This window comes from Calidris pugnax, unplaced genomic scaffold (assembly GCF_001431845.1).
Source record: "Calidris pugnax isolate Ruff unplaced genomic scaffold, ASM143184v1 scaffold409, whole genome shotgun sequence".
NCBI lineage: Eukaryota > Metazoa > Chordata > Aves > Charadriiformes > Scolopacidae > Calidris > Calidris pugnax.
In genome coordinates, this window is record NW_015091161.1 from 75,114 (window position 1) to 102,729 (window position 27,616).

Consider the following 27,616-nt stretch of genomic DNA (forward strand, 5'->3'; position numbering starts at 1 on the left):
TTCCAGCACATGGATACACAGCGAGGAATTTCTCAGTACAAAGGGAACCTTCAGCCACTGAAGACTTCAGTGGCTGAACAGTTTCCAGCTGCAGCAATGGCCTTGCTGTAACTTTGGGGGGGAAATGTTCTTTGGGAAGGAAAAGTTCTTTCCCAAATGGTTAAAAAGAAACTGGAAGGATGGATTATGTTTAGGTCATTTTTTCTCTCCTGCCACAATTCATTGCCAGAAGGGCAATGGAGCTGGTGAGGGGTCTGGAGCACAAGTCTTGTGAGGAACAACTGAGGGACCTGGGGGTGTTCAGCCTGGAGAAAAGGAGGCGAGGGGAGACCTTCTCCCTCTCTCTGACTCCCTGAAAGGAGGGTGTAGCCAGGGGGGGTCGGTCTCTTCTCCCAAGGAACAGGCAATAGGACAAGAGGAAATGGCCTCAAGTTGCACCAGGGGAGGTTCAGATTGGAGATTAGGAACAATTTTTACATGGAAAGGGTTATGAAAGCCTTGGAATGGGCTGCCCAGGGAAGGGGTTGAGGCACCATCCCTGGAGGGATTTAAAAGACAGGTTGACATAGTGCTTGGAGACATGGTTTTTATCAGAGTTAGGTTGATGATTGGACTAGATGATCTGAAAGTTCCCTTCCAACCCAGACGATTCCATGATATTGTAATTGAAAATTTGAACTGTACTTGCTAATCTCACCTGAATCAGTCATCTGCATATATTAGAAACAGCACAGACACCTTTTAATAGGAATCAGACTAATTTGCCACCCGTATTTTGATTTCATACCCCAGGTATGATGACTGTTGGGGAAAAGCAGCCACTTGAAAATAAGACCAAAGGACACCTTGAGGCCCAGGTCAGAGTTCGAACCGACTGTGTATCTGTTTAGATTTTAACTTGTTGTACTTGGTGATCAGGTCCAGCTTACTGTGTCCGAGAGTCATTCTTTTCTCAGCCCCGTATGCGCTGTTCTTTTCCATCAGCACGTCCTCAGTGAGTTTGTCATAGCAAGGAACTACAGGCTTTTTATCTCGTTTTAGCTGGCTGTATGGGGGCAGCAGGTCCAGCTTCCCTTGTCCGGCACTCGGTTTTTTTTCCATCCCGTAAAAACTGTTGTCATTTTCTGTGGTCAGTTCCCTGGAGGTAACACCAGGCCCTTTCTGCTTCATGCTCGTCCCATTGCTACTGGCACCATCGGAAAGGGACTGCAACGTCGGCTCCTGGGGGGAGCACTGGCTGCTGTTTGCCTTATTGTCCCCTTGATAACTAGGTTTATTGGAGCTCAGGGCAGGGGAAGGCTCCGGCTGCAAGAATGTCCTTGCTGTCATGAAGTTTGGTTTGTGATACAAGGCTGGATTGGGTTTATTGTTTTGTGAGTCTGGTGGTTCTCCTTGCTGCTTAGGGCAAGCCGGCTTCAGAGATGTGTCTTCTTTCCCCTTCTTATTCCCAGAATCAGAGCTTGAATCTTGCTTTTCCTGGTGTACGTTGCAGCTGGAGTTTTTTAGAAAGGGAGACATTTTTATGCTTCTGATGCTTACATTGGAGAGGCTGCTGGAGGGACTCAAGGTTTCAGCATCGTTCACCTGTGGGGGTTTTAAAAGGGAGTTGGCAACTTTTGAGGTATTCTGAGAAGAGGAGCACGTTCCAGGATCTGGCACACGGAAGCTGGTCACTGCGCGGGACTCTGCGTACAAGTACCGGAATTCCTTGTCAAACTCGGCAACAATTTGACCACGAAAGTGGGTCACCAGGCCAGTGTGGACTTGGCTACAAAGCCAGGTGAAACTGCAAAAAAAGGAAAAAAAAAAACATGTGCAACATTAGTTCACAGAGTTCCAAGCTACCTAGCAATGAATTTAACATTCCAGTGATGTATTGCTACCCAGTGTATGTCATTAAAACTTTCTCTGAAGGACGCAAGTCTGAGATTGCTTGAATGTACTCATTTCATCATTACAAAAGAACAACCCTAAAATGGTCATTTAATTTCAGCATGCAGCTGTTACTGTCCATAGTGTTGTTTCAAAGAAAGCAGTATGCTTATGCTCAGCACACACACACACCCAAAGAGCAACATACAATGAAAAGATCAATACTCTTTAGCTTAATAGCAAAACAGGTAAATTGATCCAGAATGAAGATGTAGTAAAAGAGTGTAAAACCTTTGTGGGTGCCATGAAGAGTATTCAGAAATTCCATACTGGAGGCTCAAAGTAAATGGATACAACTTCACAAAGAGAAATGAGAAAAAAAACCCCAGAAAATAGGTGGGATGGGAAAATGACAGAATAGACGCTCTTAAGACCAGAAAGTCCAACAATCAAAAAGGGTGGGTCACACATTCTAAAAGGCATAAGAAATAATATTGAGCGCTTTGTGGGACTAGCACAAGGTCCGTGCGCCATAGGCGTGCTCAGGTAATGCCTCTGCATCGGTGTTTACTGCAGAGGAGCTAGGGATGATTGCTGCCCTGAACCCACCTTCATACAGAGCATAAGGGAGGATCAGTCTCAGGTTGAAATCTCTGTAGAAGAGATTAGAAAACACATCAACAAAGCAGAGAGTAACAAATCAGCAGGACCAGGTTACAACAACCCAAGAGCGCCAAAGGAACGCAAGGATGAAATAGCTCCACTACTAACCAGGATTTCTTATCTCTCACTTGAAAGTGCCTTGGTTATCAGAAGAGTGAAATGTTGCTAATGTGATATAATTTTTGTAATGTTCCAGACCATTAAGTCTCATAACTGCACAGCACAAATTAGTAGTGACTCTTCTAAAGAATACAATTAATGCCCATATAGGTAAATATGATATCATAGGAAAGGTGGCTTTTGCAAAGGAAAGTTATCTCTCACAAAGCTATGAGAGTTCTTTGAAGAAATCCAAGAGTCCAGACGGGAGATTTCATGTGGTCTGTGTCACCATCATCACAGGCGTCTATCCTAGGGGTGCTGCTGTCCCCGTCCACCTTCCCACCACAGCTATTACCCATCCACACAAGAGCACTTTGTCTGCACGGCACAGGGCTCAGACATACCCCGACTCAGGACCTGCTCATCTCACATCTCATGTTGACTTGAGCTCCTCAAACCCATGAATGTGCTCCGAGGGCTGAGCACCCCTTCCTCTGGGGGCTGGTACCCCTTACAGTGTGAGCATTGCACCTGTGTCCTGGGTTGAGCCACACGGGACTAATTTATCTTCTAATGTTTGGGAAAATTGCACTTCTAGAAGCCTCTAGTGTCTGAATTTGTGAAAATCTTTCCTTCATAGCCAGCTCTGGGATGTGGGATTCAAAGTCTTGGTGTTTTCAAGCCTCTCCAGGGGCAGGGATGAGGAGGAGCAAGACCCGGGCACTTGACCCAGGCTGCCAACAGGATTGGTTCATTCCATGAACGCCACCTTCAGTATAAATTAGAAAGTTTGCTGTGTAGTGCCCTCTCGCTCCACGGTGGTGGGTCCAGAGAACTCCTTGCCCTGATGCCAGAGCCCGGAGCCCTTCCCTTCCTCCCGAAGCCGCAGCGCTCACAGGGTCCCACATTTGCTGTCCCTGCTGGGAGTGCACGGCTTCTGCTGGGGAATGGGCTGGGGATAGACCTTGGGTATTTTATATTGGTATCAGGATCAACAGTTATTCTTTAGTGTTATTCATGTTTATTATTTAGTCTTCTCCTATTAAATAGTTTTATATTTCAACCCTCAGGTTTCCTTGTTTTTTTCCCCAATTCCCCTTCCCGGGTAGGGAGGGGTCAATGGGTAAAAGAATAATTGTCTAAATGACAAGAAATTGTTAGAGGTTTCTCAAACCATAACACCCATGAACTGAGAGGACCATCCTCAGCCAGGTGGAGGATGATGCCTGCCATCCCTATTCACCCAGCCTGGCACTGCTGTTCCAGCAGACCTAGAAACAAAGCTGTGCCAGCAGTCAGGTTTGCCCTCCTCATTCTGGCCAGGAGGTGCCATGTCTCAGACTCATATGGTCTAGCAGGAACATCATCACCACTACCCATCCAGGCCTCTGGCCTCACCTTAGCAGGAGACAAACAACAGGTCTTGTTTAGGTTTTCCTTCCCACCCCAGACAAAATGACTTCCACCTTCTATTTTCCCCCAGCACCCTCTGACCCAAGTACTGCCTCTTGGCAGAAACACCTGAGATAGATACACCTGGCCATCTCCTCTCAAACACATGGACTGTCCTTTCTCCTGTGAGGGGAGCAGCCTCAGACCCAGCCATACACTCCCCCGGCCTTATGACCTGTCCAGAGAAGGGCAACGGAGCTGGTGAGGGGTCTGGAGCACAAGTCTTGTGAGGAGAGGCTGAGGGAGCTGGGGGTGTTGAGCCTGGAGAAGAGGAGGCTGAGGGGAGACCTTCTCGCTCTCTCCAACTCCCTGAAAGGAGGGTGTAGCCAGGGGGGGTCGGTCTCTTCTTCTGAGGAACAGGCGATGGGACAAGAGGAAACAGCCTCAAGTTGCATCAGGGGAGGTTTAGGATGGATATTAGGAAAAATTTCTTCACCAAAAGGGTTGTCAAGCATTGGAAGAGGCTGCCCAGGGCAGTCGTGGAATCACCATCCCTGGAGGGATTTAAAATCTGGACAGACGTGGTGCTGAAGGACATGGGTTAGTGGTGGTTTTGGCAATGTTAGGCTGATGGTTGGACTCAATGATCTGAAAGGTCCCTTCCAACCTGGAAAATTTTATGATTCTGACTGTCCCTGCCACTGATGCTGCTTACCATTCCTTTCCCGGTCCAGGCATTACTGTGTCCCAGTTTCCCATGCCGATCCAATGGGGGCCTGCCCACTCTGTGTCACCCACAGGACCTGGAAGGAATCATCCAAGTCCCCCCAGTGGCACAGCCACCCTCCTTGCCACAGTACAGGATGATGTGGCCTTGCCTGCCATGGCTATTCCCATCACTACAAACAGATAAAGGTCTTTTCCTCCACGAATGGCATGGAGGAAATAGCCAGGGAATGATCATTCTTGGTCTCTTCTGGTACAAAAAATGAGGCACTGGATGCAGTTATCACGTTACAAAGTCAATACAGAAAAGAGGTCCTTCCTTGGACAACACAAACACAGGCAAGCTGTGGATCTCCTCACTGCAGGGCACTGAGGATGCTGAAAATACATGTGAAGTTTCTAAAAGTGGGAGGATTCTCCTGCCCTGATTTTTCCCATAACAGACTTCTGCACACAGGGATCCCGTATCCAGTTCCGAATCACCCCGCGGCAGTGACAGGAATCTGGGAAAGGATGGCTGTAGGACAGGATCCCTTCCCGGCCTTGCTCTGAGACCCTCCCAGAGCAGGAACCCTCCAGGAACCCCTGCAGCTCAGTCCTCCGCCAGGAGATGGCGTTGCAGCATCACCTCCGGGGGTGGGGGACACCCTGGCCCACCTCGGTGTCTGCCTTGGGTCGGGCACCAGCGGCATTTTGACCAAGGTCAGGGTCTCAGCAGCGGTTCCTACAGCAGGATTAGTTCTGCGAGCACCTCTGTAAAACCGCGGTCCGGTCTCGGGTCACAGGGACCTTTCCGTGGCTGTATTTACAGACTGCTCCCAGTTCTTCACACTCCGCTTCTCTGCTTCAGCTATTTCTGACTGATGAGATACCAATTTGCAGCAGAGGGGTTTTTTTGCTTCTTTCTGTAGATTCTTTTACTCGTCTTTATTGCTTTTCTGTCACTTTGACTGTCAAAGGCATTCTTTTCTTTGTGTATGCCAATACAAACTAACCTGTATCATTTTTGCTTGATGCTAAATGTAGATACTACATAGCGCTCACTACTAGACCTTTAATTTCAAGTGACATTTTGTTTGATAAAATGACAGTAATCCGACTTTATTGTAGTAAGCTCTTTAAGCTTGCTTCCAATGCACTTGGAATTATTTCCACTCCTCATTTTTCATCTTTGTTTTGATTATAAAGAGTGCCGTGTATTCAGTTAATTTGGGCCTTCCATCTCAGTTATCTCTTACTTCTTATTCATCCTTACAGCAGCATGCCTTGTCTCTCTCTTCTGGATTCACTTTTTATTTATACACCTGAGGACTTCCTCCTCTTTGCTTTGGTGTTCTCCTCAAGGTTATATATAACTTATCTTCTGTCAGCACCCACTTTATTGCTCTACATACCAGCCTGGGGGATTCTTTCTGATAACACTATGCTTTCCACTCCTTATGTGCTTACTTCCTGCTTAATTATGATTTCTTTCTTGAGGTGACTGCTCATTGAGTTAGATCTGGAACTCACTCTTAAATCTCTTTCCTCTTGCTTGAGACATGGATACCTGAGAGCACGAGCACCTTCCTTTTAAAGAAATCCCAAGCCTCCTCCAGGTTCAAGCCCCTGTAGCTTTACCTGTCCATTGCAAACACTTGTGTGCTGAAGCCAGAGCTTTTGTAATCCTCTTAATTTCCTCCTCTCATTTTTTAGCATCAGATGTCGTGTCACCTTCACCCCCAAATCTGGAGTTTCTTTCACTACAATATAGCAAACAACGAGCTCCTCCCTCCCCGTGCCAGTGGCAGGGCATGTACCGATACTTTGACCATCTTCTATTTTGAGCTGAGAAATTCAATCTCCTCTAAGGCAAAACAAACAGCCACGTAACTCCCTTTCATGCTGGCAACACCACCTCTTTTCTCTAATCCTAACCTGGCAAATATTTACCCTAATTTTCCTGTTCAAGATCTTGTTTAGCTCTAGCCCCATTTGCCCTTTGGCTCCTCTAATCTGCTGCATTAGTAAATGTCTTCATATCCTTCACTCTGTTATATTAGATAAGTGCTCAAAGAAATACACTATTTCTTTTGGTGCCTAGAGTAATACTAAATAACTAGATATAGAATTCTATTTAGGATTTTAGATTATTGCTTTTCCTAGGCATCTCAAGGAACCCTGTTTTCTCCTTGTCTTCATTTAGAGGAAGTATAATATTAAAGATGAATAACACAGGGAAGTATTTAATCAATAAATACGTACGAGTTGAGGGGTCTAAAGTAATTCACCTACGGTAGTTTAAGATAAGACCAGTGAGCTTGGTTCCCATATTTAGAAAACTCTCCGAAAACGTGCCTGATTCATACCAATGGGCAGCAATATGTCAGAATGAGTTCAGCTGGCCAAGGGTATTTTGGAAAATAAGAAAGGTTTTTACAAGACTATCAAGGAAGGTGTCAGCACAGAGAACAACAGTAGCAACATACAGGGTTCAATATGAAAATGTCAATATGTAAACAACTCCTGCTCCATGTGTGTAATACTGCATATGGGGCTCACAGGAGGGAGAGTCTAACGGCTAGAGATGTAACTAGAGAGTAAAAATGGCTTTCAGGCATGATTTGAGCATGCAGTTGAGGAGAGAAGAGTCTCTTCTTACAGCTGAAGAATTAAAAGACACTGAATACCTGAATGGTCAAGGACAGAGTAGGAAAGTACCCCTGTGCAGAGGGACTGCAGAAAGACTAGACGCTGGGATTCACTGTCAGCGAAGAAGGATGTGTTGAATCTCTAGAGGGGTCTAGCATCTCGGCTCTGCCTCTCTCCAGTATCTTCACAAGCAGCCTGAGTAATGGACGAGTGTACACCACTAAATTCACAAATCACATCCAGGGGAGAGGGACTGCACAGATATGAGTTCGAAAAAGGTTCTGAAAAAAAGGGAGGCTGTTCAACATGAAGATATTCAAAGAAAATACACTCCAGGCAGTCATGATCAGGTGCACAGATACAGGCTGGAGAATGAGTCTGCAGCAGCTCTGGGGGTTGGAGTATGTCTTAAGGAAAACACATGTCTGTAGTGTCACAGTATTGGGAAAAAGAGCAAACATCCTGGGGGTGTATGAACTACGCTGTGGCCTGCAAGGTGTGTAACCCTTTCACTCGACTAGAATCCTTTGAGGAACAGGAGATGTCAGGTCTGGAAAGGTCAGCGTGGTAACTGTCCTCAGGCCGTACAAACCAAGCTATATGGAAGGTGCAGATGGTGTTGGTGCCCACAGGAGACAGAGAGCACACAGATGTGGTCCTCCGTGTCTCGGTGCCTGGATCTGTGTTATGGAGCACTACAGAGAAGCCACTAGTCAATGTCTGTATAGGCCCCATTAACATAAAAAGAAATAGGATGAGTCTTGGGGGTAAAATAAAAGCACCTAAGTAGGAAGCTAAAAAAGATCAGGATTTTATTGGCAGCCTTATAAAATGCTCCCTCTTCCATGCTTAGAATGGGACAATGAAGTAAAAGAGCATTTCAGGACACAGTTATGAACATTATGTTAGGGAAAGGATGGTAGAATCATAAGGAAATGGAAAACTGCAGGAACATAGTGACTCTAAATCAAGCTGGATTCCATCTTAATCTAAATGAAACCCAGCTGTTGTGCAATATAAAGCAGAAGATACAGGGAGGCTTCAAATTAGAATCTGGAGTGAAGCTGGGATGTGTACAAGGCCACACAGTTTGAGATTGCCCACTTTACCTCAAGAATAAAAGCAAGAAAACTGTCTTCTGCTATAAGGACAGGATGGAAATCAATGACACTGAGGTAAGGAATTAAAATCGATGAAGAACACCTGAACAAATAAAACTGTGTTTAGAAAAGTGCATAGTGCTGAACAGCCAGATCAGATAGAAATGTTTACATGTGCACACAAATTCTAAGAGCTCAAGAAACAGAGAGATGTTGGGAAATATCTGAGCTGAAATGATGGCTCTGACACAGCAGGCATCTCAGAAACATACTGGGTAGAAGAAAACCAAGAAACAGTATAACTGCCAGGGTAGAAATTATAGAGAAAGGATAAAGAGAGGATGTTGCTGGGACAGGGGCATAATACATTAAAAATTCAAATAAGGCAAATGGTATCTCAACAAATGAAATATAGAATGGATTAAAATTCCACTCCCAAACAGGAAAAACATAGTACTAGGGCTAACTGTGAACTTTCTGAGTGCTGACAGTGAACATGCCATGCTAAGGACGTGCTGAGAGGCTGAGAAGGCAGAAAGCAGAGGAATAAGGGGAGATTCAGTTATAGGTACATTGAATGGGAGCCATTACTGGGAGAGTTTTAGACACTGTAAATGACTGCTTTTGTGGGAAACTAACCAAAAAACCAAAAAAAGGAGAAATAACATTACCAGTTCAGAAAGTTGCTATGGAAAGGCCACTCGGCAAAAAGAAATACCCATGACATTGTCATATCAAATATTCTTTCAGGACTGAAATAATCCACAACAGTAATACTTAACTTAAAAGAGAAAGTGAGGAATGCTATTAAAAAGAAATTTAAAAGAATAACCAACAAGGTTAAATGCTTGAGGCAGCATGAAGATTGTTTAAAGATGCTATATTAGAGTCTCAGAGAAAATGTACCTACCAAAATAAAGATATTTTAAAACATCCAAAAAGTCACCATAGTTAAAAGGCGCATTAAAGGAAAATATTAAAGCAAAGAGCCTTCAAAAACTGGAAGTCAGCAATTTTCCAATTATTAACCAGGGAATAACCTATCATTTAATTTGAACATAGTAACAAGGAATGGAAAGTAGTAAATGTGAACCTTTTAAAGAGCTCCTGGAAAACTACAAACCAGCCAGTCTTATTTCCATACTGAACAAACTGGTAGAAGCAAATAGAGAGTAAAATGATTAGATGCATAAATAACTATAATCATAATGCTGAAGACTCAACATATTTTGTGGAAGCAAGCCATGCCTCAAAAGTCTCTTGCAGTTCTTTGATGGAGGCAGCAAGCACACAGATACATATGATCTGCTTGATGTTGGCGACCTGCATTTTCAAAGAGATTTTGACACGGTCATTCAGCAAGGACTCTTAGAAATATGATATGATCGTGCAGTACAAAAGAAGGTCTTCCTGAGGAGCAACAGTTGATTAAAGATGGGATACAAATGCTAGCAATAGTTTTAATTTACCCACTGGAATCCCACAAGTTTTTTGCTGGGATCGCTGCTGTTCAACATATTTAGAAAAGGCCCGAAAAATGGTAGAAACAGTCCATGACAGAGCTCATGACAAAATTATTGTGGCTGGTCAAAAGGAAATGGAATAATCAGAAGCTGCAAGAGGATCTTGTGGTATGGGATAAATATGTGACAAAACAATAGACAAAATTCAATGTCAATAAAGTCAAACTATTGTAAAACCCCCGATGGTCTCTGCACATTGATGAGTTCTCGGATATTAACACCTAGGAAAGACATCAGTGTTCCCACAGACAGTCAAAAAGGCAAAGAGCAGCCTAGGAACGGGGACAGAGGAAAAGACAGAAGTCACCATAATGCTACAGTGCTAAAGTGTCGTGGGTGGGAATATCCCCACCACTTCGTGCAGTTTTGGTCAATTTGTCTCACAAACGACAGCCATTATAGTTAAAAGTCTGGGAGTTCTCCAGCACGAGAATGACTGAAGAGCCAAGGATACTTCAGCTGGAGAAGAGATGATTCACATGAGGAGGAGGACAAAATCACAGATGCAGTCAAGAAAGTAATGGGGAAACAGTGATTTACTGTGCCCAGGTTATGGGGGCATCAAATATAACTATCTAGCAGTGGATCTAATGTAGATACAATGGATCATTTCTTCACACAAAACATAAATTAAACTGCAAACCCATTGCCAGAGGGTATCTGGAGCCCAACCATGGTGGGACAAAGTCTCCTATGGCAAATTGAACATAAAGAAGCACCTACAACATATAGCCCTGGAGGTTCTGAAACCTCTGATCCTTGCACACAAGACTGTTGAACTGTAAAACCTGCCACTGGGCAAGAACACACCCTCTTTCCTGTGTCATCCTGAGACCCCCCTGGATCTTTGGCTTTACTCAGTAACTATTCTCATCCTTTGAATCTAGCTTTCCCGTCTGCAGGGAGAGCAACCTAAACACCTACTACACTAGCTATAGTACCAGGCTGCAGTACATCCAGTGGCAGACCTCCTGATTTTCTCCTGTGGAAATGTTTCTGACCACCGTTGAGCAAATTCCACAAAGAGAGACTGTTTCTTTTAGTCCAGAATGTCATGTGCTTACTGGGAGAACAGAGAATCAGATATAAGACCCCGTTCAACAGAATAATTATCTTCCAGAACTCAAGAAGTTTCAGCTATAGAGACATCTATAGAAAGAGAGCACATCACACACCCAAACCCCTTCCCCAGAACAGCAGAGGGAGGAACAGAGAACTGAATCTGTGTTTTGAGCAATATCCTGACTCTGGGGAATTAAGATGTTCCTCCAGTGGTGGAGTCCCATCCAGCTGACACATACTCCGTTTTACCCACTCAAAAATTTAAGTGGTCTCAGTTATCTAATCCCTACCCCTGCAGTCAATGGAGATGGACAGATGTTTTCAGGCAAGGATCCACTCTGTTGTTCTTAGATATGTGTCTTAGGGTGGTCAAAATGCTACCAGACACTGGTCTCCATATTGTTTATGTAGAAACTCTACATAACCAGTTTCAACCAGGTACTTCAATTTTTCACTGCCAGAGTTTGATAAGGTGAGACCTCCACCCTTGGAGATGATGAAGTCAGAAGCAGAGGAGAAGGTGCAGCTTGGAGTAACAGCAATGATGAGGACACTGGTGGACTGAGGTTCCAGCATGTGCTTACTGGGAGATGGAAAAGAGAGAGAAAGGAGAGGGAGAGCAGTGTTCAAGGAGACCTGGTGGAAGGAGAATAAAGTATTGCCAGGGCACCAAATTCACAGAAATATCAAAACAGTCTGTCCTGGGGAGTTGCACTGTTTGTGAAGGATAATATGATGTGCAACAGCGTGAAGAGAGGGACTCTTTATTAGGGATTGTAGTGATGGGATGAGGGGTAATGATTTTAGACTGAAGGAGGGGAGATTTAGATTAGATACAAGAAAGAAATTCTTTGGTGTGAGGGTGGTGAGAGCCTGGCCCAGGGTGCCCAGAGAAGCTGTGGCTGCCCCATCCCTGGAGGGGTTCAAGGCCAGGTTGGAGGGGGCTTGGAGCCACCTGGTCTGGTGGGAGATGTCCCTGCCCAGAGCAGGGGGGTTGGAACTGGGTGCTCTTTAAGGTCCCTTCCAACTCTAACCATTCTGTGGTTCTATGAAAATCCCGTGGGAAAGGTCCGTAGGTGGAAAACTCATGAGTCTAGTAATAAAAATCTAGTACAGGATCAGTGATCCTGATGTTCTGATCGGAAGAGTGATGGTGATCAGACAATATTAACTGAGATTACAGAGGCTTCAAAATTAGGGCAGGCAGGGGGAGATTTTGTCCACTCATAGACATACTACGTTAATGCTTCACTGGGATGAGCTGTGGAGAAAAACTTTTTGGAAGCAATAAATGATTACTTGCCAGAATTAATTAGTCTAAATTGTTTGACCCACAAGAAAAAGATGCTATTCAGGATGTGGTCTGGAATGATGCATAAGACTCAGTTCCAGAGGCAGAAGTGGTAGAGCCCAATAATGCTCACACACAATTTTAACTCTGCAGTGAGAGAGTGCAACCTAAATAAATGCAGCACCTGGATACTCATTTTCAAGAAAGGTAATTATGTAAAAATGCAGCAATTAGTCAAAAAGAGCTGAAAAAGAGAAGTCAAAAAATCCCAAGATGACTATGGCTTGTAGATTGTTCAAAAATGCTGTACTGGCAGTTCAGAAATTGGTGGGCCCGTTTGAGACCTATGGGTCAAAAGGGGCATTCAGTGATGGCAAGACCGTAGCAGAGAACCCCAGTGAATTTTTTGCATCCATTGCTAATGCTGGTGACACTGAGCCATGTTTCACTCCTGTGAGCCAGGGCCATACTGCCAAGACTGCTTTGTTGAGGGACTGGGATGTTTCCAATGTGATGACACCTACAGAGAGGGCTCTGGATGTAATCTTGAGGCCCACATAGTACTGGAGCTGATCTCCACCCTGGGACATGGCAGAGTGCCCTATGAGGAACAAGATCACTGATGGCACAGTCTCATGGAAGAAGGTGCATGGGGCTACTGTAAAAGCAAGCCCTTGCCTCACAGGCCCGCTGGACTTTGGTGAGGGAGCCAGTGAGCACATGGATAAAGGGACCAGTCAACTACGGATTTTGGGGTTTTCAAACTGCCTTTGACAAGGTTCTACACCAAATCCTTTTAAGAAACTAAGTTGCTATGGGACAAAGGTCTTGTTATGGGCCGAGACCTGGTGAAAGCATAGGATGCAAAGGGTAGGGCTTAATGGTCATTTTTGAACCTGGGTAGGACACAGCAGTGAGGCCCCAGAGACTGGTCCTGGGACTGGTTTCCATCCTATGAGTGACTTCAGGCATGGAGGGGTGCAGTGAAATCCCCAGGTTTTCAGAGCATCCTCAGTTCCTTCAGGTGGTTGAGTACCACACTGAAGGTGAGGAAATCCAGAAGGACCTCACAGAACTGAGCAAGTGGACAGATACGTGGCAGATGAACTTCAGTGTAGGAAAATGTGGTGTACCCAACAGGAAAAATTATCTCTATCAGGCCTGTGTGAAGCTGAACCTGGAACAGTTCAGGAAGGAGCTCAGAATCATCACCATCAATTCTCTGAAATCATCAGCTCAGTGTGCAATGGCAGCTAAAAAATTCAACAAATGTTGGCTGCTGTCAGCAAGGTGATAATAACGAAGCAGAGGGCATTGTTTTGACCTTCTGTAACACCTTGATGCAACCACATCCTGGGGGCTGCATGCAGTTCTGCTCTCTGTATCTCAAGAAGGACATGGTGAGGTTAGAGAGGATGTGGAGAAGATTATTAAAATGAGTGAATGATGCAGCAGCTGCTGTAGGAGGAGAGACTGGAAAAGCCGAGGCCTTCACTTTAGATAAGAGAAGGGCAGGGAAGGTGGATGAATGTAGCATGGCTGTTTTACCCACCTGCAGCACTAGAACTAGGAGCACTTTATCAAATTAGTAGGAGACTGCTTTAAAACAGACAATAAGTTAGAGCAAATTAACAGACAACAAGTAGCGAAGGGAATATGTAGGGCTGTATGCAATGACTTCATGTGCTGAGGGAGGACAAGGGGGACAGACCTCAGATGGCCGTTTGGGCTGCTCTCACTAAACAGCATCAGCTGGAGGCAGAATCTAGGCTAGGTGGGGCATCATCTGACCTGGTAGAAGATTCCTTACATTTTTAAGACCTGAAAGAGATACTCATAGGCAGATGTGTCCAGGAAGCATCAATGTTGGCAGAGAAGCAGTTGATGCTGTCTGAAGGCTAACCAGCAAGGTAAGAGCAAGAGGATGGAGTAGAAGAAGGTAAATCACCAAAATAAAACCTGACATTTGTAAGAGGAAATGAAGAGGAAAAGCAGTGTATCATTATCATGAAAAAAAAAAAAGAACCAAAACCCAGCTACATTATTCACTATTTGGTAAAGAATCTTTTCTCAGTGTCATCAGTCTTTGTCACAGTAGTTACTACTTTTTCTTACCTGTATGTACCAGCAAGAACTTGGTCACAATCAATCAGGATAAACTTCTCCAGAACCTGGCCTGCAAATTTCTTGCCTGCTTTGCTGTAGTAGGTGTCTCCACTCAGACATCTTATGCGCATGTTCTGAAACCAAAGGAAGCAGAGTCAGTAAGGGGACACGTGTTGAACTAAGCTGAAATTCCCTTAGGCATCACTGATGGACTACCTCAGGCAGGAGCTCTGCTCCCTGAGGTAGAATGCAGCAAGGCATTAAGTGTTTCTTGGCTTCTACGTACCAAATATTTTGTCGCACTGTCTGCTTCTGTAAGATAAAAATACCAGCAAATATTAACAAGTTGCACTTAAGTACAAATGCTGGTTTGAAAAAATTTTGGAGAATCTTATGACCCTACAGATCATTGCTGAAGTATGTAAGACTATGCAATTTCTTCCAGATTATTGATAATATTCAACTAACCCCACTAGCAGATGGTTCTTCATTTAAACTGAATTTCGACCCATAACTACTAGCCGGTTTCTTATCAATCGAATGTGCTGTTCTCATTTTATACAGTGACAGGCTTCTTAAAACTAAAATATTGCTCAATAAAAAGGATTTACAGAAAGGTATGTCTACGTTTTAAGAATTACCTCTTATATGTTTATTTAAAAGTGATATGAAAATTTTCAGCTGCTGTAATCCAGTGAAACGGGCCCTATCCTCCTCTGTTTTAAAGACTGCAAAGAGCTTCTCTGATACCACTTTGGCTGTAAAACCGACTGCCCAGTGCAAAATGGGAACTCTGGCTCTCAGTATCCATCAGGAGCCTTTCTTGTAATGTGAGGGCTTTGCCCATAGTAAAAGCTATTTTCACCTCAGCTGGGGAAGGCAGAAGAGGAGAACAGTCACTGGAAACAGCTCCTGGCCTGGTCTGTAGGACACAGTGCCAAAGAAAACATCTCCTGTGTAAATGAACATCCCCGAGGCTGCACCTTGGCTGTCCCACCAGGCCATCCCTGGCTGTCCCTCCAGGCCACCTCCCCAGCCACTGGAGGTGGCTTTGGCACACCAGGAGCTGTCACAAACTGTCACCGCCTGCCTGTGCCTGGCAGATCCTTCTGTGGGCAGCTGGTCCCAGCCTGGTGCCAGCCCCACAGAAGACGAAGGCCCACAGCAGTTGGGTTGGGCAACACAGGTGGCGGGGGCCATTGTGCCCCTTGGCAGAGGTGGTGCTGCCCATGGTGGCACCTGGTGGAGGTGGCAGCGTCCCCCCCGCCACACAACAGACCTCAGCCCGGCCAGCCCCAGCTGTTTGTAACAGCCAGCGTGAAAGACAAGCACAAATAGTTGTGATTTGCCTACAGGTGTTCTCCGCAGGGTGCAGACCCCTCTATCATCGCATGCCCTCCTTCTCCCCAGCAGGCTGAGTGTGCATGGCCTCCCCAGGCTGCCCCCACACAGCCAGGGACCAGCTCGCCCAGTCCCCGGCCTCACGTGGGGTTCAGGGTGCAGAAGTCATGCCTCGGGGGTGAGGAGCAGGAGGCAGTCACCCTGTGGCAGGGTGACTCCATTCCTGACAGCTCTGCTCCTCTGTCAGAGCCCTGCAGGCAGGAGGTGGGCTTCCCGGAAACATCCGCCATGAGCTGTGGCAGTGGGGTGGGAAAGGCTCGACTCTCACATCATGCTGAGGAAGACTCCCTGCCCACCCAAGGGCCACCATTGCCTTCAGGGCGTCAGAACAGCAACAAATCTCCTCCAGGCCAGGGTCCTTCTGACCCAACAGTTTATCTCTCACAGTGGGCAATGGCAGTTGGGGAAGAGCAGGAAAAAGGGACTTATTTATGATGCTGCCCCCTAATATTCCTGATGACTCTGTTTTCTGCTCAGGGGATTTCCTGAGCCTCTTGTGGTTTTTCTTAGTGGGAACCCCCCCCCAGACCTCTTCTCCAAGTACTTGTCCTGTATTCTCTTTAGGTCATGGAAATTTTTAGCAGGGACAGAGCTGAAGCTCCACAATCTTTGCACTGTGGCTCTTCCTTGTTCCCTTCTTCTGTCCCAGAACACATCCTGATCTGTCACCTGTGAGAAGGGAGAAACTTTTTCCACATAAGGGCAGTTATTCATTGGAAGAAGTTGCCCAGAGAGGTTGTGCAGTCTCCACACTCGGAGATTTTCAAGACTAGACCAGTTAAGGCCCTGAGAACATGTCTGACCTCACAGGGGATACTGCTTTGAGCAGGAGGTTGGTCTTGATGACTTCCTGAGGTCCCTGCTAACTTGCATTAATCTGCGATCCTCTGAAATGCCACCACAAGTTCCTGATATAGGGCAAGATAAGCTGGATGCTTGGGGAGTTGTTCGCATAATCCTCTTGCCAATCAACATGGATTTTTTTCTTCCAGTGCTGAGGTTTTAGTAATCCTTGCTCTCACTGGGAGGAGCCTCCTCTCCCCCCAGGGAAGTTAAAATCACTTCAAGTAAGGGATATCCCATAGATTCGTCACCACAGTATTTCTTCACTCCCCCTATTCTTTCCAAGGCTGGGTGTTTTTCTGATAGCTGGCTCATTTTTTCCATCCTCTTCTTACTCTTGGCAATGCAGGCCCTGAGTTGTCCAAACAAGATGAGAATCCTGCTGTGTTGCAGGAAACCAGGCTGCCAGGAACCATTCTCACTTGATTTAGACAGTAGTTTTAGGTTCAGAAGGCGGCCTTTTGAAAATCCAATAGCAAAGTCTTCTTGGTGACCGCTGCTCGATGCGGCACTGTGGGATTTGCAGACGTTCAGCACCAGGGTTTGACACCAGCGGGCTCACACAAATGTTCTTAGAAGTAAGATGCTGGAGGGCCAATTGTCCCAAACTCCCCATTAAACCCCAAATTGTCCCCAATTATTCCAAATGGAGATTTACCATCGCATCCTGTCGCAACTCAGAACCAGGAATAAAATACGCACACTCACTCCACTTAGATGTGGATATCAAGCACGTATGTTAATGCGCTGCTTGAGATGCATCCGCTTAAGGGGCACTTCACATTGAGACCTGCTGCTGAGTCACTGGCTGGGGGAGGCAAGTGTTATATAGCCATTAAAGCACAAGACATGACAACAGGTCTAACAAAGAGATGTAGACATCTCCATAGTTGTAAACTCATTCTAATTTTAATTAAAAACAACAGCCAGGCTCTTGGATAAGCAGTAAATAAAATACATTTTGGAGAGATGAAATTTGTCTGGGCCCACCAGGTGACTTCAGCGATGCAGTTGCTTGTGAAAGCAAACATGCTCCAGCGTGAAGCAGTTTTCCCTAACAGTTGCCATCTCAAGAGGCAGGATGAAATGGGTCTGGCTTGTGAGAAGCAAGAAAGCACAAAGCACCACCAACACAGGGGGAAAAGGAAGCCCCTCTTTGTGTAGAGAGGCTAAAAATGAGGGGAAATTAAGACATTTGTAACTGCATCTATTTTGAATGCTATAAAACACTACTTTTGCATTTTCCCCAGCCTGTTTTTAGTTAAGAATGGTTTTGAGGTAACGGGATAACCTCCAAGCATTCCCCACTGAGAGGAAGGGAAAACCCATGAAATTGGTGGCTGGAAGGGAGTCCCCCAGGGAATCCCATGCACCCAGTGCAGAGGCACAGCCAGGACTGCTGACCTTGCAGACTCGCAAAAGACAACAAAAAACCCAACTTCCATTGATAGGTGGTAGCCAAAAAGACTATATGGGGAGCAGCAAGATACTGGGGTGTATTTCTGAGTCTGGAAGTTCCCAAGAGAACTTGTTGCACCCGCACATTAATTTTTGTGGTTTGCCTGCTCTGGGCACCCCCCTCCTATTGCTGATGGGCACCCTACAGCATGGGGAATTGGGTTCTTCACAAACCCCTTATGAACCCACAACTGAATCGCAGAGCTGAAAAGCAGATCTTAACGTGCCATTTTAAACATGTGGTTTTACATCGAGACAGGGCAGCAGGGCTGGGGGAAATGGTAGGTTTGGCATCAGGACACCCAAAGGGACTCACTGCTTCCCTTCCCCACCCAGCTACTGCCCAACACCAGCTCTGGCCAGACTCTAAACTGGGCTCAGGGATCTGAACTATGTGCAATTCTGTGTCCTAGAGCAGGGGCTGAAGGGAAAAGAAACAGAAATGCTACAGGTTCATATGAACGTAAGTTTTCAACCTCTGTTCATCTGCCCCAGCCCAGCAAAGCGTTCTGTAACACACTGCATCGTACTGGCCTCCCCTGCACACTGCTTGTGTGTAAAACTGAAACAAGGACCACAAAACATCATGATACTGGACTGGGAGGCCCTTCCAGTCCTTCCCCTGTGCTTCCAGACAGATCTTGATTTCCTAGACCAAACAGCTGTGGTCTCTTAACCTGGGGCGGTGGGAGAAGGTCCCCAGGACCAGGCAGAGGAAACAGAACAAACAGTACATGGTTTTTACCAATTCCAAGACCTGTTTATCATATCCACTGTGGGACTGAAAACTTACTGGGAAGCTGTCCTGAGTAAGAGCCATTTTATTGCACATTTCCACAAAATGCTTCAAGTACTCTTCATCCAGGATCAGGTAAATGGGTACGTGCCGGGCACAGCCAGGACTGCTGACCTTGCAGACTCGCAAAAGACAACAAAAAACCCAACTTCCATTGATAGGTGGTAGCCAAAAAGACTATATGGGGAGCAGCAAGATACTGGGGTGTATTTCTGAGTCTGGAAGTTCCCAAGAGAACTTGTTGCACCCGCACATTAATTTTTGTGGTTTGCCTGCTCTGGGCACCCCCCTCCTATTGCTGATGGGCACCCTACAGCATGGGGAATTGGGTTCTTCACAAACCCCTTATGAACCCACAACTGAATCGCAGAGCTGAAAAGCAGATCTTAACGTGCCATTTTAAACATGTGGTTTTACATCGAGACAGGGCAGCAGGGCTGGGGGAAATGGTAGGTTTGGCATCAGGACACCCAAAGGGACTCACTGCTTCCCTTCCCCACCCAGCTACTGCCCAACACCAGCTCTGGCCAGACTCTAAACTGGGCTCAGGGATCTGAACTATGTGCAATTCTGTGTCCTAGAGCAGGGGCTGAAGGGAAAAGAAACAGAAATGCTACAGGTTCATATGAACGTAAGTTTTCAACCTCTGTTCATCTGCCCCAGCCCAGCAAAGCGTTCTGTAACACACTGCATCGTACCGGCCTCCCCTGCACCCTGCTCATGTGTAAAACTGAAACAAGGACCACAAAACATCATGATACTGGACTGGGAGGCCCTTCCAGTCCTTCCCCTGTGCTTCCAGACAGATCTTGATTTCCTAGACCAAACAGCTGTGGTCTCTTAACCTGGGGCGGTGGGAGAAGGTCCCCAGGACCAGGCAGAGGAAACAGAACAAACAGTACATGGTTTTTACCAATTCCAAGACCTGTTTATCATATCCACTGTGGGACTGAAAACTTACTGGGAAGCTGTCCTGAGTAAGAGCCATTTTATTGCACATTTCCACAAAATGCTTCAAGTACTCTTCATCCAGGATCAGGTAAATGGGTACGTGCCGTCTGCTCGAGGCCTCCAGCAGGTCACACAGTATCTCCATGTCTGTGAACAGATCCATCACAATTGCTATCACCTGGGCAGGAGAAAAGAGGTGGAGGGGGAAAAAAACAAGAGACTGTTGTAATCTAAGCCCAAGTGAATTGTGCATTAAACTATGAATTAAGTATTCAAACCTCCTGAGTTCCTGAGTGTCTATGGCCACATAAGTGGACGTTGCTTCTGGACCTTTGTGTTTCACAGCCTTTACTCTGGCATGGCAGGAAAAAAATCACTTTTATTAACTATGAAGACATTCCCTACCCATCTCCCTCCTGTCTCCTCTGTTATTCACAGAAAGAAATAGCTGAAAGGTTAATGCACGTGCAGAAACTCTGAACGTCACTGGTGCAACAACTATGTGTTGCCTTAAGCAAATATGCCAGAAATACAGCATATAAGCAGAAGAGCCCAGGCTGACCAAAATAGTTATTCAGTTGGTATGAGTGATGACTAGCATATTAATATAAAGTAGTATCATATTTTTGAGGAAGGACACAGTGCCAGGTAAGGGAGAAGGCATCTTGATCAAGTACGTACATGTCTTCATTCCAAGATTACATCCCAAGGGCAACTAGACAAAATCATAGAATAACGTGTGTGGGAAGGATCCCTTCCCTTTCCCTGCTGGCAGCGCTCCTGCTAACGCAGCCCAGCGTGCAAGTGATAGTTATGAAACCCAACAGCAGAGAGAAGGAATAACGCTAACATTATTTAAAAAAAAAAAAAAAATCAATAAAATCTAGCTCAGAAAAATAAAGACTTGCAAGATGAGGTCTCCAAGGGAGGAGGTTTAAAAAGGAAAAACATTTTAAACAGAACTGCCAGTTCTTTAGAGAATGAGATTGAGGGAGGCCATGGCAACCCATCCCACTGTGGAAAGGGGATGGGAGGCAGCAGACCTTCTTGGCTAAATGAATTCTCCAAAAACTGGAAGGAAAATACAGAAAATGGAAGGTAGATCATGGAAAGTACCTACAAGTGAGTTGACTCAGAACAAGAAAAGTCAAAGTACAGTATGACCTGCAACCTGAACAACGAATGCAAATGGACAAGATTTCTTGGCTCTGTATGATTTGTCCCCAAAGACCATCTCTGTGATGGTGCCTTACACACTGTCATTGGTCTCCTCAACACCTTGCAGAAGATTCCAGGGCCTGGCCACCATAGCAGGGTTTGGGAAAACCTTCCTGGAGGCTGGTGTGATCCCAGGCATCCATGTGGGACACAAGGCAGCTGTCAACAAGAGCTAAAAGTCATTCCTACTGTCCAGGCCAAAACCACATCTCCACCCTCTCACCCTGGCTCTGGGAGATACAGGCCTCAGAGTCTGACTCCTAAAGGCATCTCTTTTGTATTCTTCATGAGTGGTGTCTTCCAGCAGCCTTATGAGACTCTTTTCCCCTCCTGAAACGTGCCCATCTGGCATAGACAGCAGAGTCAGCCCTGGAATTGCTCTGGAAGCAGCGGGAAGCATTTTTAACTTCCCAAATTCATTTTGCCACTGGGCTATCAGCGTTAGGTACCACCAAGACCCACACAAAAAAGCAGGACTTCACCATGTCTTTCCACATTGGCCTCTGGCCAAAAACAAAAGGCAGTTCAGCCAAATGACCTTGATGGGTCACCCATTCTCTAATGATGAAGCACCAAGAAAAATCTATAGCCTGAGTCTTGTGTAAGACCTCAGGCAAGTCCCTCTCAGCCACACTTGCCTCACGATACTCCTGCTCATCTCAGGCATAGGTCTGAGCCCGGCTTGGCCCTGGAGACAATCTAAACTTGGCTTGGGAAGTCAATACAATGAAGTCAAGAGACACTTCACTGATGCTCCTTTGTCCCATGCTCACATGCTCACATGCCCCACATGCTCAGAGGCACTGCTTGTGCTGATCTCCTTTGTCCCCAGACCCCACATGCTCAGAGGCACTGCTTGTGCTGAAGTGCACAGAAGGTCCTCACCATCTCAGTTTCCTCTACCAGTGCTCACAGGCTCCAGCAGAGTTCGGGGCTCCTGTTTGCCCCACAACGGCACTGCCAGTCTGCAGTGCTGGCTGTCAGAGGCTGGGCAGGCAGTAGCCACGGCTGTGCATGGCAGGAGGTGGCACAGAGTCAGCCCTGGGCTGGTTGTTGCTGGCTGCCAGGCAGACCTGCACCTCCTGGCAGCCTGGTGGCAGGGCTCTGGCGTCGGAGCAGGCGCCCCAGGCAGCGGGACGCCAGCTTGTGCAAGCCGGGTGGAGCCTGGCATGAGAGTCAGACTCATGTTTTCCAAAGCGGGTCTTTGCTTGGCATCAGAAAGTGGAACAGGCTATAGCTCTACTCGCTTCCCTCACACGTGAAGCTTCCCTCGCATGCGATCCCTTCACAGGAGGGAATTGGGTAGAGTTGCTCCCGGCGGGCAAGCACCCATAGCAATGTTGGGTGAGAAGGCTGGCAGCCCCACGGGCACTGCAGTGGGGAGAGAGGGAAGGCTGTGCCCTCCCACCCTGGAGATGCAGGCACCCACGGTGGGGCAGGCTGTTACAGGCGTGGGTGCCACAGGACAACTGTAAGAGCTGCTCAGATCACCGTATCAGAGCAGCTCTTACAGTAACATCAGCTGCACCCCAAAGCCAAGAAGTTTTGGGGTGAAAAAAGACCCTGAAATTTTTTTCCTTGCAGCCTCCCAAGAACCTGAAGAACCAAGAATCCAGACCACAAAAGTGAGGTCTAAATCCTCAAAGACAATTTCCAACAGCATTCCAAAGATAATTCTCCAACAGTACTATCTCCAGTTCAGGCTCCTGACAACCCGTGTCTCACATTTAAAAGCCTTGGGCATTTAAGTCAACGCGGCCCAACAAACCTAAGCAATGTATGCCCAGTGCCTCCAGCCCCTTGGCATCAGTGGTGAGAGCTGCAAGTCTGGGGCTGGCTCAGAGCATCCCCGTTCCTCACCACACTGATCACAGCCTCCAAGCCCACGGCACAGCCTCAATGGGTCAGGCCCCTGCAAAGACACAGCCGCCCCACAGGCTCCAGAAAGCTCACCCCTGGCCGTGGCAGGGTTAAAGCATGACATTTCTAAATCTACTTCTGCAAACTCACAATTCAGCAATTGCTGCAGTCATCACTTTGGGAATTACAGCACTTACCAGCACCCACTGGGGTTGCCATCTGTCTGGTTTCTAACCAGCACAGCTGGTTTTACTGGTATTTGCCAATAGCAGTGTGGTTTTGGTCATTACCGTAATGTTGCCATTTGAAGTGACACATTGCTTCTCTGGGGGACCACGGGCGACCCTTCTGCCACGGCACGTAAACCCAGGCAGTGTCAGAGTCGTACGAGAGGGGCGAAAGGAGCAGCATGGACAACTGACAATAGATCTGAGCTCATCCAGCAACAGTAAAATTGCAATAGTATTATCAAATGAAGGCTAAGGTGTGGCTGCGCTGCATCTCCTTATGTCTGCAAAGAGAAAAGCTCAAATCTGAAAATACATCTTCAAAGACAGCTGGTTAAATATGGCTGAAGCAGAAAGACGAACCGCGCCAGCAACAGGTACCAATAAAGCAAAGGCACCTTTTTGCTGATTTGTCAGTACGAATACGCTGTTGCAAAACACGTCGGCTGATGTTGTTCTGTGTGACTGTGCAGGAGAAAACAGGCAAACAGCATTTCGAGCCGCACACCTTCCTGTCTACAGGGCCCAGGAAAAGCATTCAGGGATCTCAACCCCTTTCCCGTGTCCCACCAGCATCCATCCCCCTCCCATGCTGGCTGTCAGCGCGCAGGAGGAAGGCGCTGCCGGGGGATGTGTGATGAGAGCTTGAAGTCTAGTAGGGAAAACATTTGAGATGCAGAGACAGCAGCTGAAAAGCTAAAAAGCAAGCGGTTCTCCACACAGCTGCCACTGGCCCTTCAAGAAACGATGTTTTTACCTCTGGTTGGTTTTTAGTCACTAAAAGGCATACAGGGAACATCCCTTTGGATGGTTTGATGAGCAAAATGACTCAGTAACTACTTAAAGACATGTAAGTGCGGTTGTGAATGAGCTCGAACTGCCATCAGTGATAGAGCTAATCATGGGAAACACTGGCCAGAGCTGCTAATCTAGAAGCCAGCAAAACACCAGTAATAAACCAATAAGATGGTTGAAAACTCCTTCTCACGTTTCACACAACAGTCAAAAACATTGCGTGAAAATCCCCACCTTGAACACAACGGGCTGACCATTGTCAGTGCTTTTTCAAGCCAATCAAAAAAAAAAAAAAGAGCAGAAAGCTCATTATGTACTTAAAAGTCCAATAAAACACCTGCTGCCTGGGCCACCTCCCTGTGGCAACAGAAAAGCCCCTGTAAAGTGAGAAAGCAGCAAGGTATTTGTTGTGTGGTTTAAAGGATCCTAATATAACCAGAGATCCGGGACACGTGTCGAGTGACAACGGGATGTTTCTTCGTAGTCATTTACTTTGTGGATTCTGCCACAACTACGCCTTACTCCCTGTTGCTGAAAAGTGATACAGATTACTTACAGTAAGTGTCACAGGGCTTTCCTCATCATTTAAGGTAGCATAAATCAGCTGTCTGCAAGGACAAACAAAGCTTTTTGTCACTTACTTACTTCCTGGACAAAACTTCCTGTGTTTGCCTACAAAGGTGCAAGAGAAGTTCAGGCATTAGGCAACGGCTGCTTCCAACCCAGCAGTAGCTTATGGGGCAAAATGCTCTTTTTTTGGACAAAAGAAAAAAAGGATCCCCATTTACTTCATATCACACCCAAATTTCAAGGGTGTGTGGTTCTGTGATGCTGTTGTGACACTGCAGAGCAATCTGAGCTGCCACACAGCCCTGCTCTCTTCTGCTGGGGACAACATAACTTTGCTCAGCCCTACAGATGATGACAGAAGATATCACTCCAGCTCCGTCTGCCCGGAGCAGCTGAAATCCAGGCTTAACCATTTGGTATCTCCCAGCTTCTGCACTTGGCAGTCATGGATTTAAGGAGCATTGGCAAAGTTAAATGAGAAACTACAGGAGCAATAAGAGACGCTGCCTAGAAGCTGACTGGTTAAAAGTGAACTTTGCACTGTATGTTCACTCGGTATCTCCACCGAGATACCACATGAAACAAAATACTACAGGAAATTAACACGGAACAGATGGAAATAACCATGAAGAGGACAAAGACAATAAAAGCTGAAAATGTTGTCCGAGCTGCGGCTTTAGTACACAGTGGAGTGGCAAAGTGAAAAGAAACAAGAAGGAGCGTAACTGAGTGAGTAAAACCAGGCCAGCACGGTGCTGGGTAGGCACAATGTAGTCATCCAGTTTTTATTACATCTGGGGGTTTGCAATCTCTACCCAGCAGAAACTGTGCAATGGGATGAAATGGGCTGATCTTACTCATCCTCAGAGAGGCACAGACACGGAGTCTGGAGGATAGGATGATGTGTGCCAGCCCACTGCAAACCACCGCCAGGGATTCTCAGTCCGGCAGGTTTACTCAGGTCCTGCATTCTCCCGCTTTCCACCCAGTGGTACCCTCTTCTCCTGCTTAACATGATGCCTGGGGCTCGAGAAAAGCCCTGGCTGTGCAGACTTCCTGGCAGAGAGCAGATGGGCTGGCTGGGGGACACTTGCCAGCTGGGGGACACAAGCCCTAACGCTGCCCACCCCGCTCCAGGCTGCGGTACCTGCAAACACAGACACTGAGCACCTCGCAGGGCACTGCCTGGGTGACATTCTCCCAGGCAGAAAGAAAAGACAGGAAAGGAAAGGAACAGGAACAGGAACAGGAACAGTTACAGGTCAGCTAGAGAAACAGCAATCACACCATGACATCTAGGGAGCAGCAACAGCCTGGAGGCCGTGGTGAGAAGCTTTGGGACCAGCCACCAGGACACCACTCCAGGGACACAGCTCGATACGTACCGTCCGTGCCCGGCTGATCAGAGACCGGAGCAAATCCTTAATGCTGTTGGCTTTGTTTCTTTGGAAAATCACGGTGGCTTGAGTCTGGCCGGACATTGTGAGGAGCGGCGTCCCCGGCCACCCCAGCTCCAGCTCCGGAGGGTGCACGTCAGACATGAGAGGAAAGTAGGTGCCAGAGGTCAGTTCAGAGTTGAGGGAGGACCTGTCTCCAGCATCTGCATCGCCAGGGTCGGCCTCTTTGTCTCTCATGGTGCTAGGATCTGGAACGCTTTGGTTTCTCTGATGGCTGATATATTCCATGTCCAGGGTGGAAAGGAAAGGCAGCTCCCTCTCCTCAGTGATGGCACTCATGTAGCCACGTTCCCCCTGCTCGAGAAAGGCGTCGATGGCCAGCCGGGCTGTTTCACTGTGCTGGAGCACCAGTGGGGTGGTTTCCCTCCACCACGGCTTCTTCAGCTGCTCCAGGCGGCTCTTCAGTGGCCCGGACACCCCTTGCTGGCTTCCATAGCTGCGGTGGAACTGGGGTCTCACCTCTACTGCCAGGTAGTTGAACATGACCGGAGCTGCTGATGACAAGAAGTGCCTCTCCAGCTGGATTAGTCCTCTGTCCGACTCCAGGTCCTTGCTGGCCCTCTTGCGCTCCTGAGCTCCTCCCAACAGGTTCCCTCAGGACTCAGCATGAGCTCCACTCCTCCGCTCCGGAGTTAATCACCAGGTACAGCCTCCCATTCCGGGGGAGGAGCTGGCTTTCCGGCACTCGGCTTCCTCGGAAACACACCTGACACTTGGGGCTTAGAATATCCCTTTTGCAAGGGGAGGAAGATTAGCTCCTCAAGCTGCTCCTTCTCTTTCCCTGTAACTGATTCACGGACTGCCCTCCCCTCCCAAGAGGTCCCCACCCTTGGCCAAGCAGGCTCTAACCTGTTTTGTCCCTCATTGTGCTCACAGTGGAAATGCAGATGCTGAAACTTGTTCCTGCTTGAAATTTGTTCCAAATCAAACACGCTTCTCAGTGTCAGTTATAATGAAATACAAATATCCCAAGTGGATAATCAGACCCGGCCAACAAACTTATTCATCTTTGAGCCATAGCTAACGCTCCTCCTTGGCAGCCCGGGCTTTGCTGGACTGGCACCTGGCAAAAAAAGCCAAAACACTATCTTTTTTGATATCCCAGGGTAACAGTGTTGTGTGAAGCACAGCAGGGATCTTAGTGCAGCTCAGGTACCGCAGGGATCAAGAGCAATAACTGGTCTTTTAGCATCCCCCTGGAAATCCTTCAGGGAAGGGACATTCAAACTCATTAGCCTGGTGCTGTGTGAGCGACGATACTGTCCACGTGCTGTGTATTCTGGGCTGAGACACCTCCGGCTTCCCCAAAGCACCACAGAGCTATTTCTGGAGAAACAATACAGGCGGATGTTCATGTGTGATGTAAAGCGCCGTGTTTGGGACGCACCGCCCAGAACACACCACAGCACAGGAGAAATTGTGCAGAGGAGGCACTGGGGAGTCCCCAGCCTGCACCGCCGACCTTACCCTGGAGCTACTCAGCGCCACAGAGGCCAACCAGGGAATGAAGAACTGGCTGGAGAGTGGATCTAATCAGCCAGCCTTTTATCTGTAAGCTACAACCCCCCTGTA

The 27,616-nt window shown here is 47.0% G+C and overlaps 1 protein-coding gene across 1 annotated transcript; it reads right to left on the reverse strand.

Moving 5' to 3' along the window:
- Positions 1 to 586: 586 nt before the first annotated feature.
- On the reverse strand, positions 587 to 26,624 carry FAM83C (family with sequence similarity 83 member C). Its single transcript, XM_014959319.1, has 4 exons — positions 25,973 to 26,624; positions 19,928 to 20,095; positions 14,478 to 14,602; positions 587 to 1,786 (listed from the first exon to the last, which is right to left on the reverse strand). Exons 1-4 carry the CDS (start codon positions 26,525 to 26,527, stop codon positions 859 to 861), a joined length of 1,776 nt encoding a protein of 591 aa, XP_014814805.1. The 5' UTR covers positions 26,528 to 26,624; the 3' UTR covers positions 587 to 858.
- Positions 26,625 to 27,616: the final 992 nt, after the last annotated feature.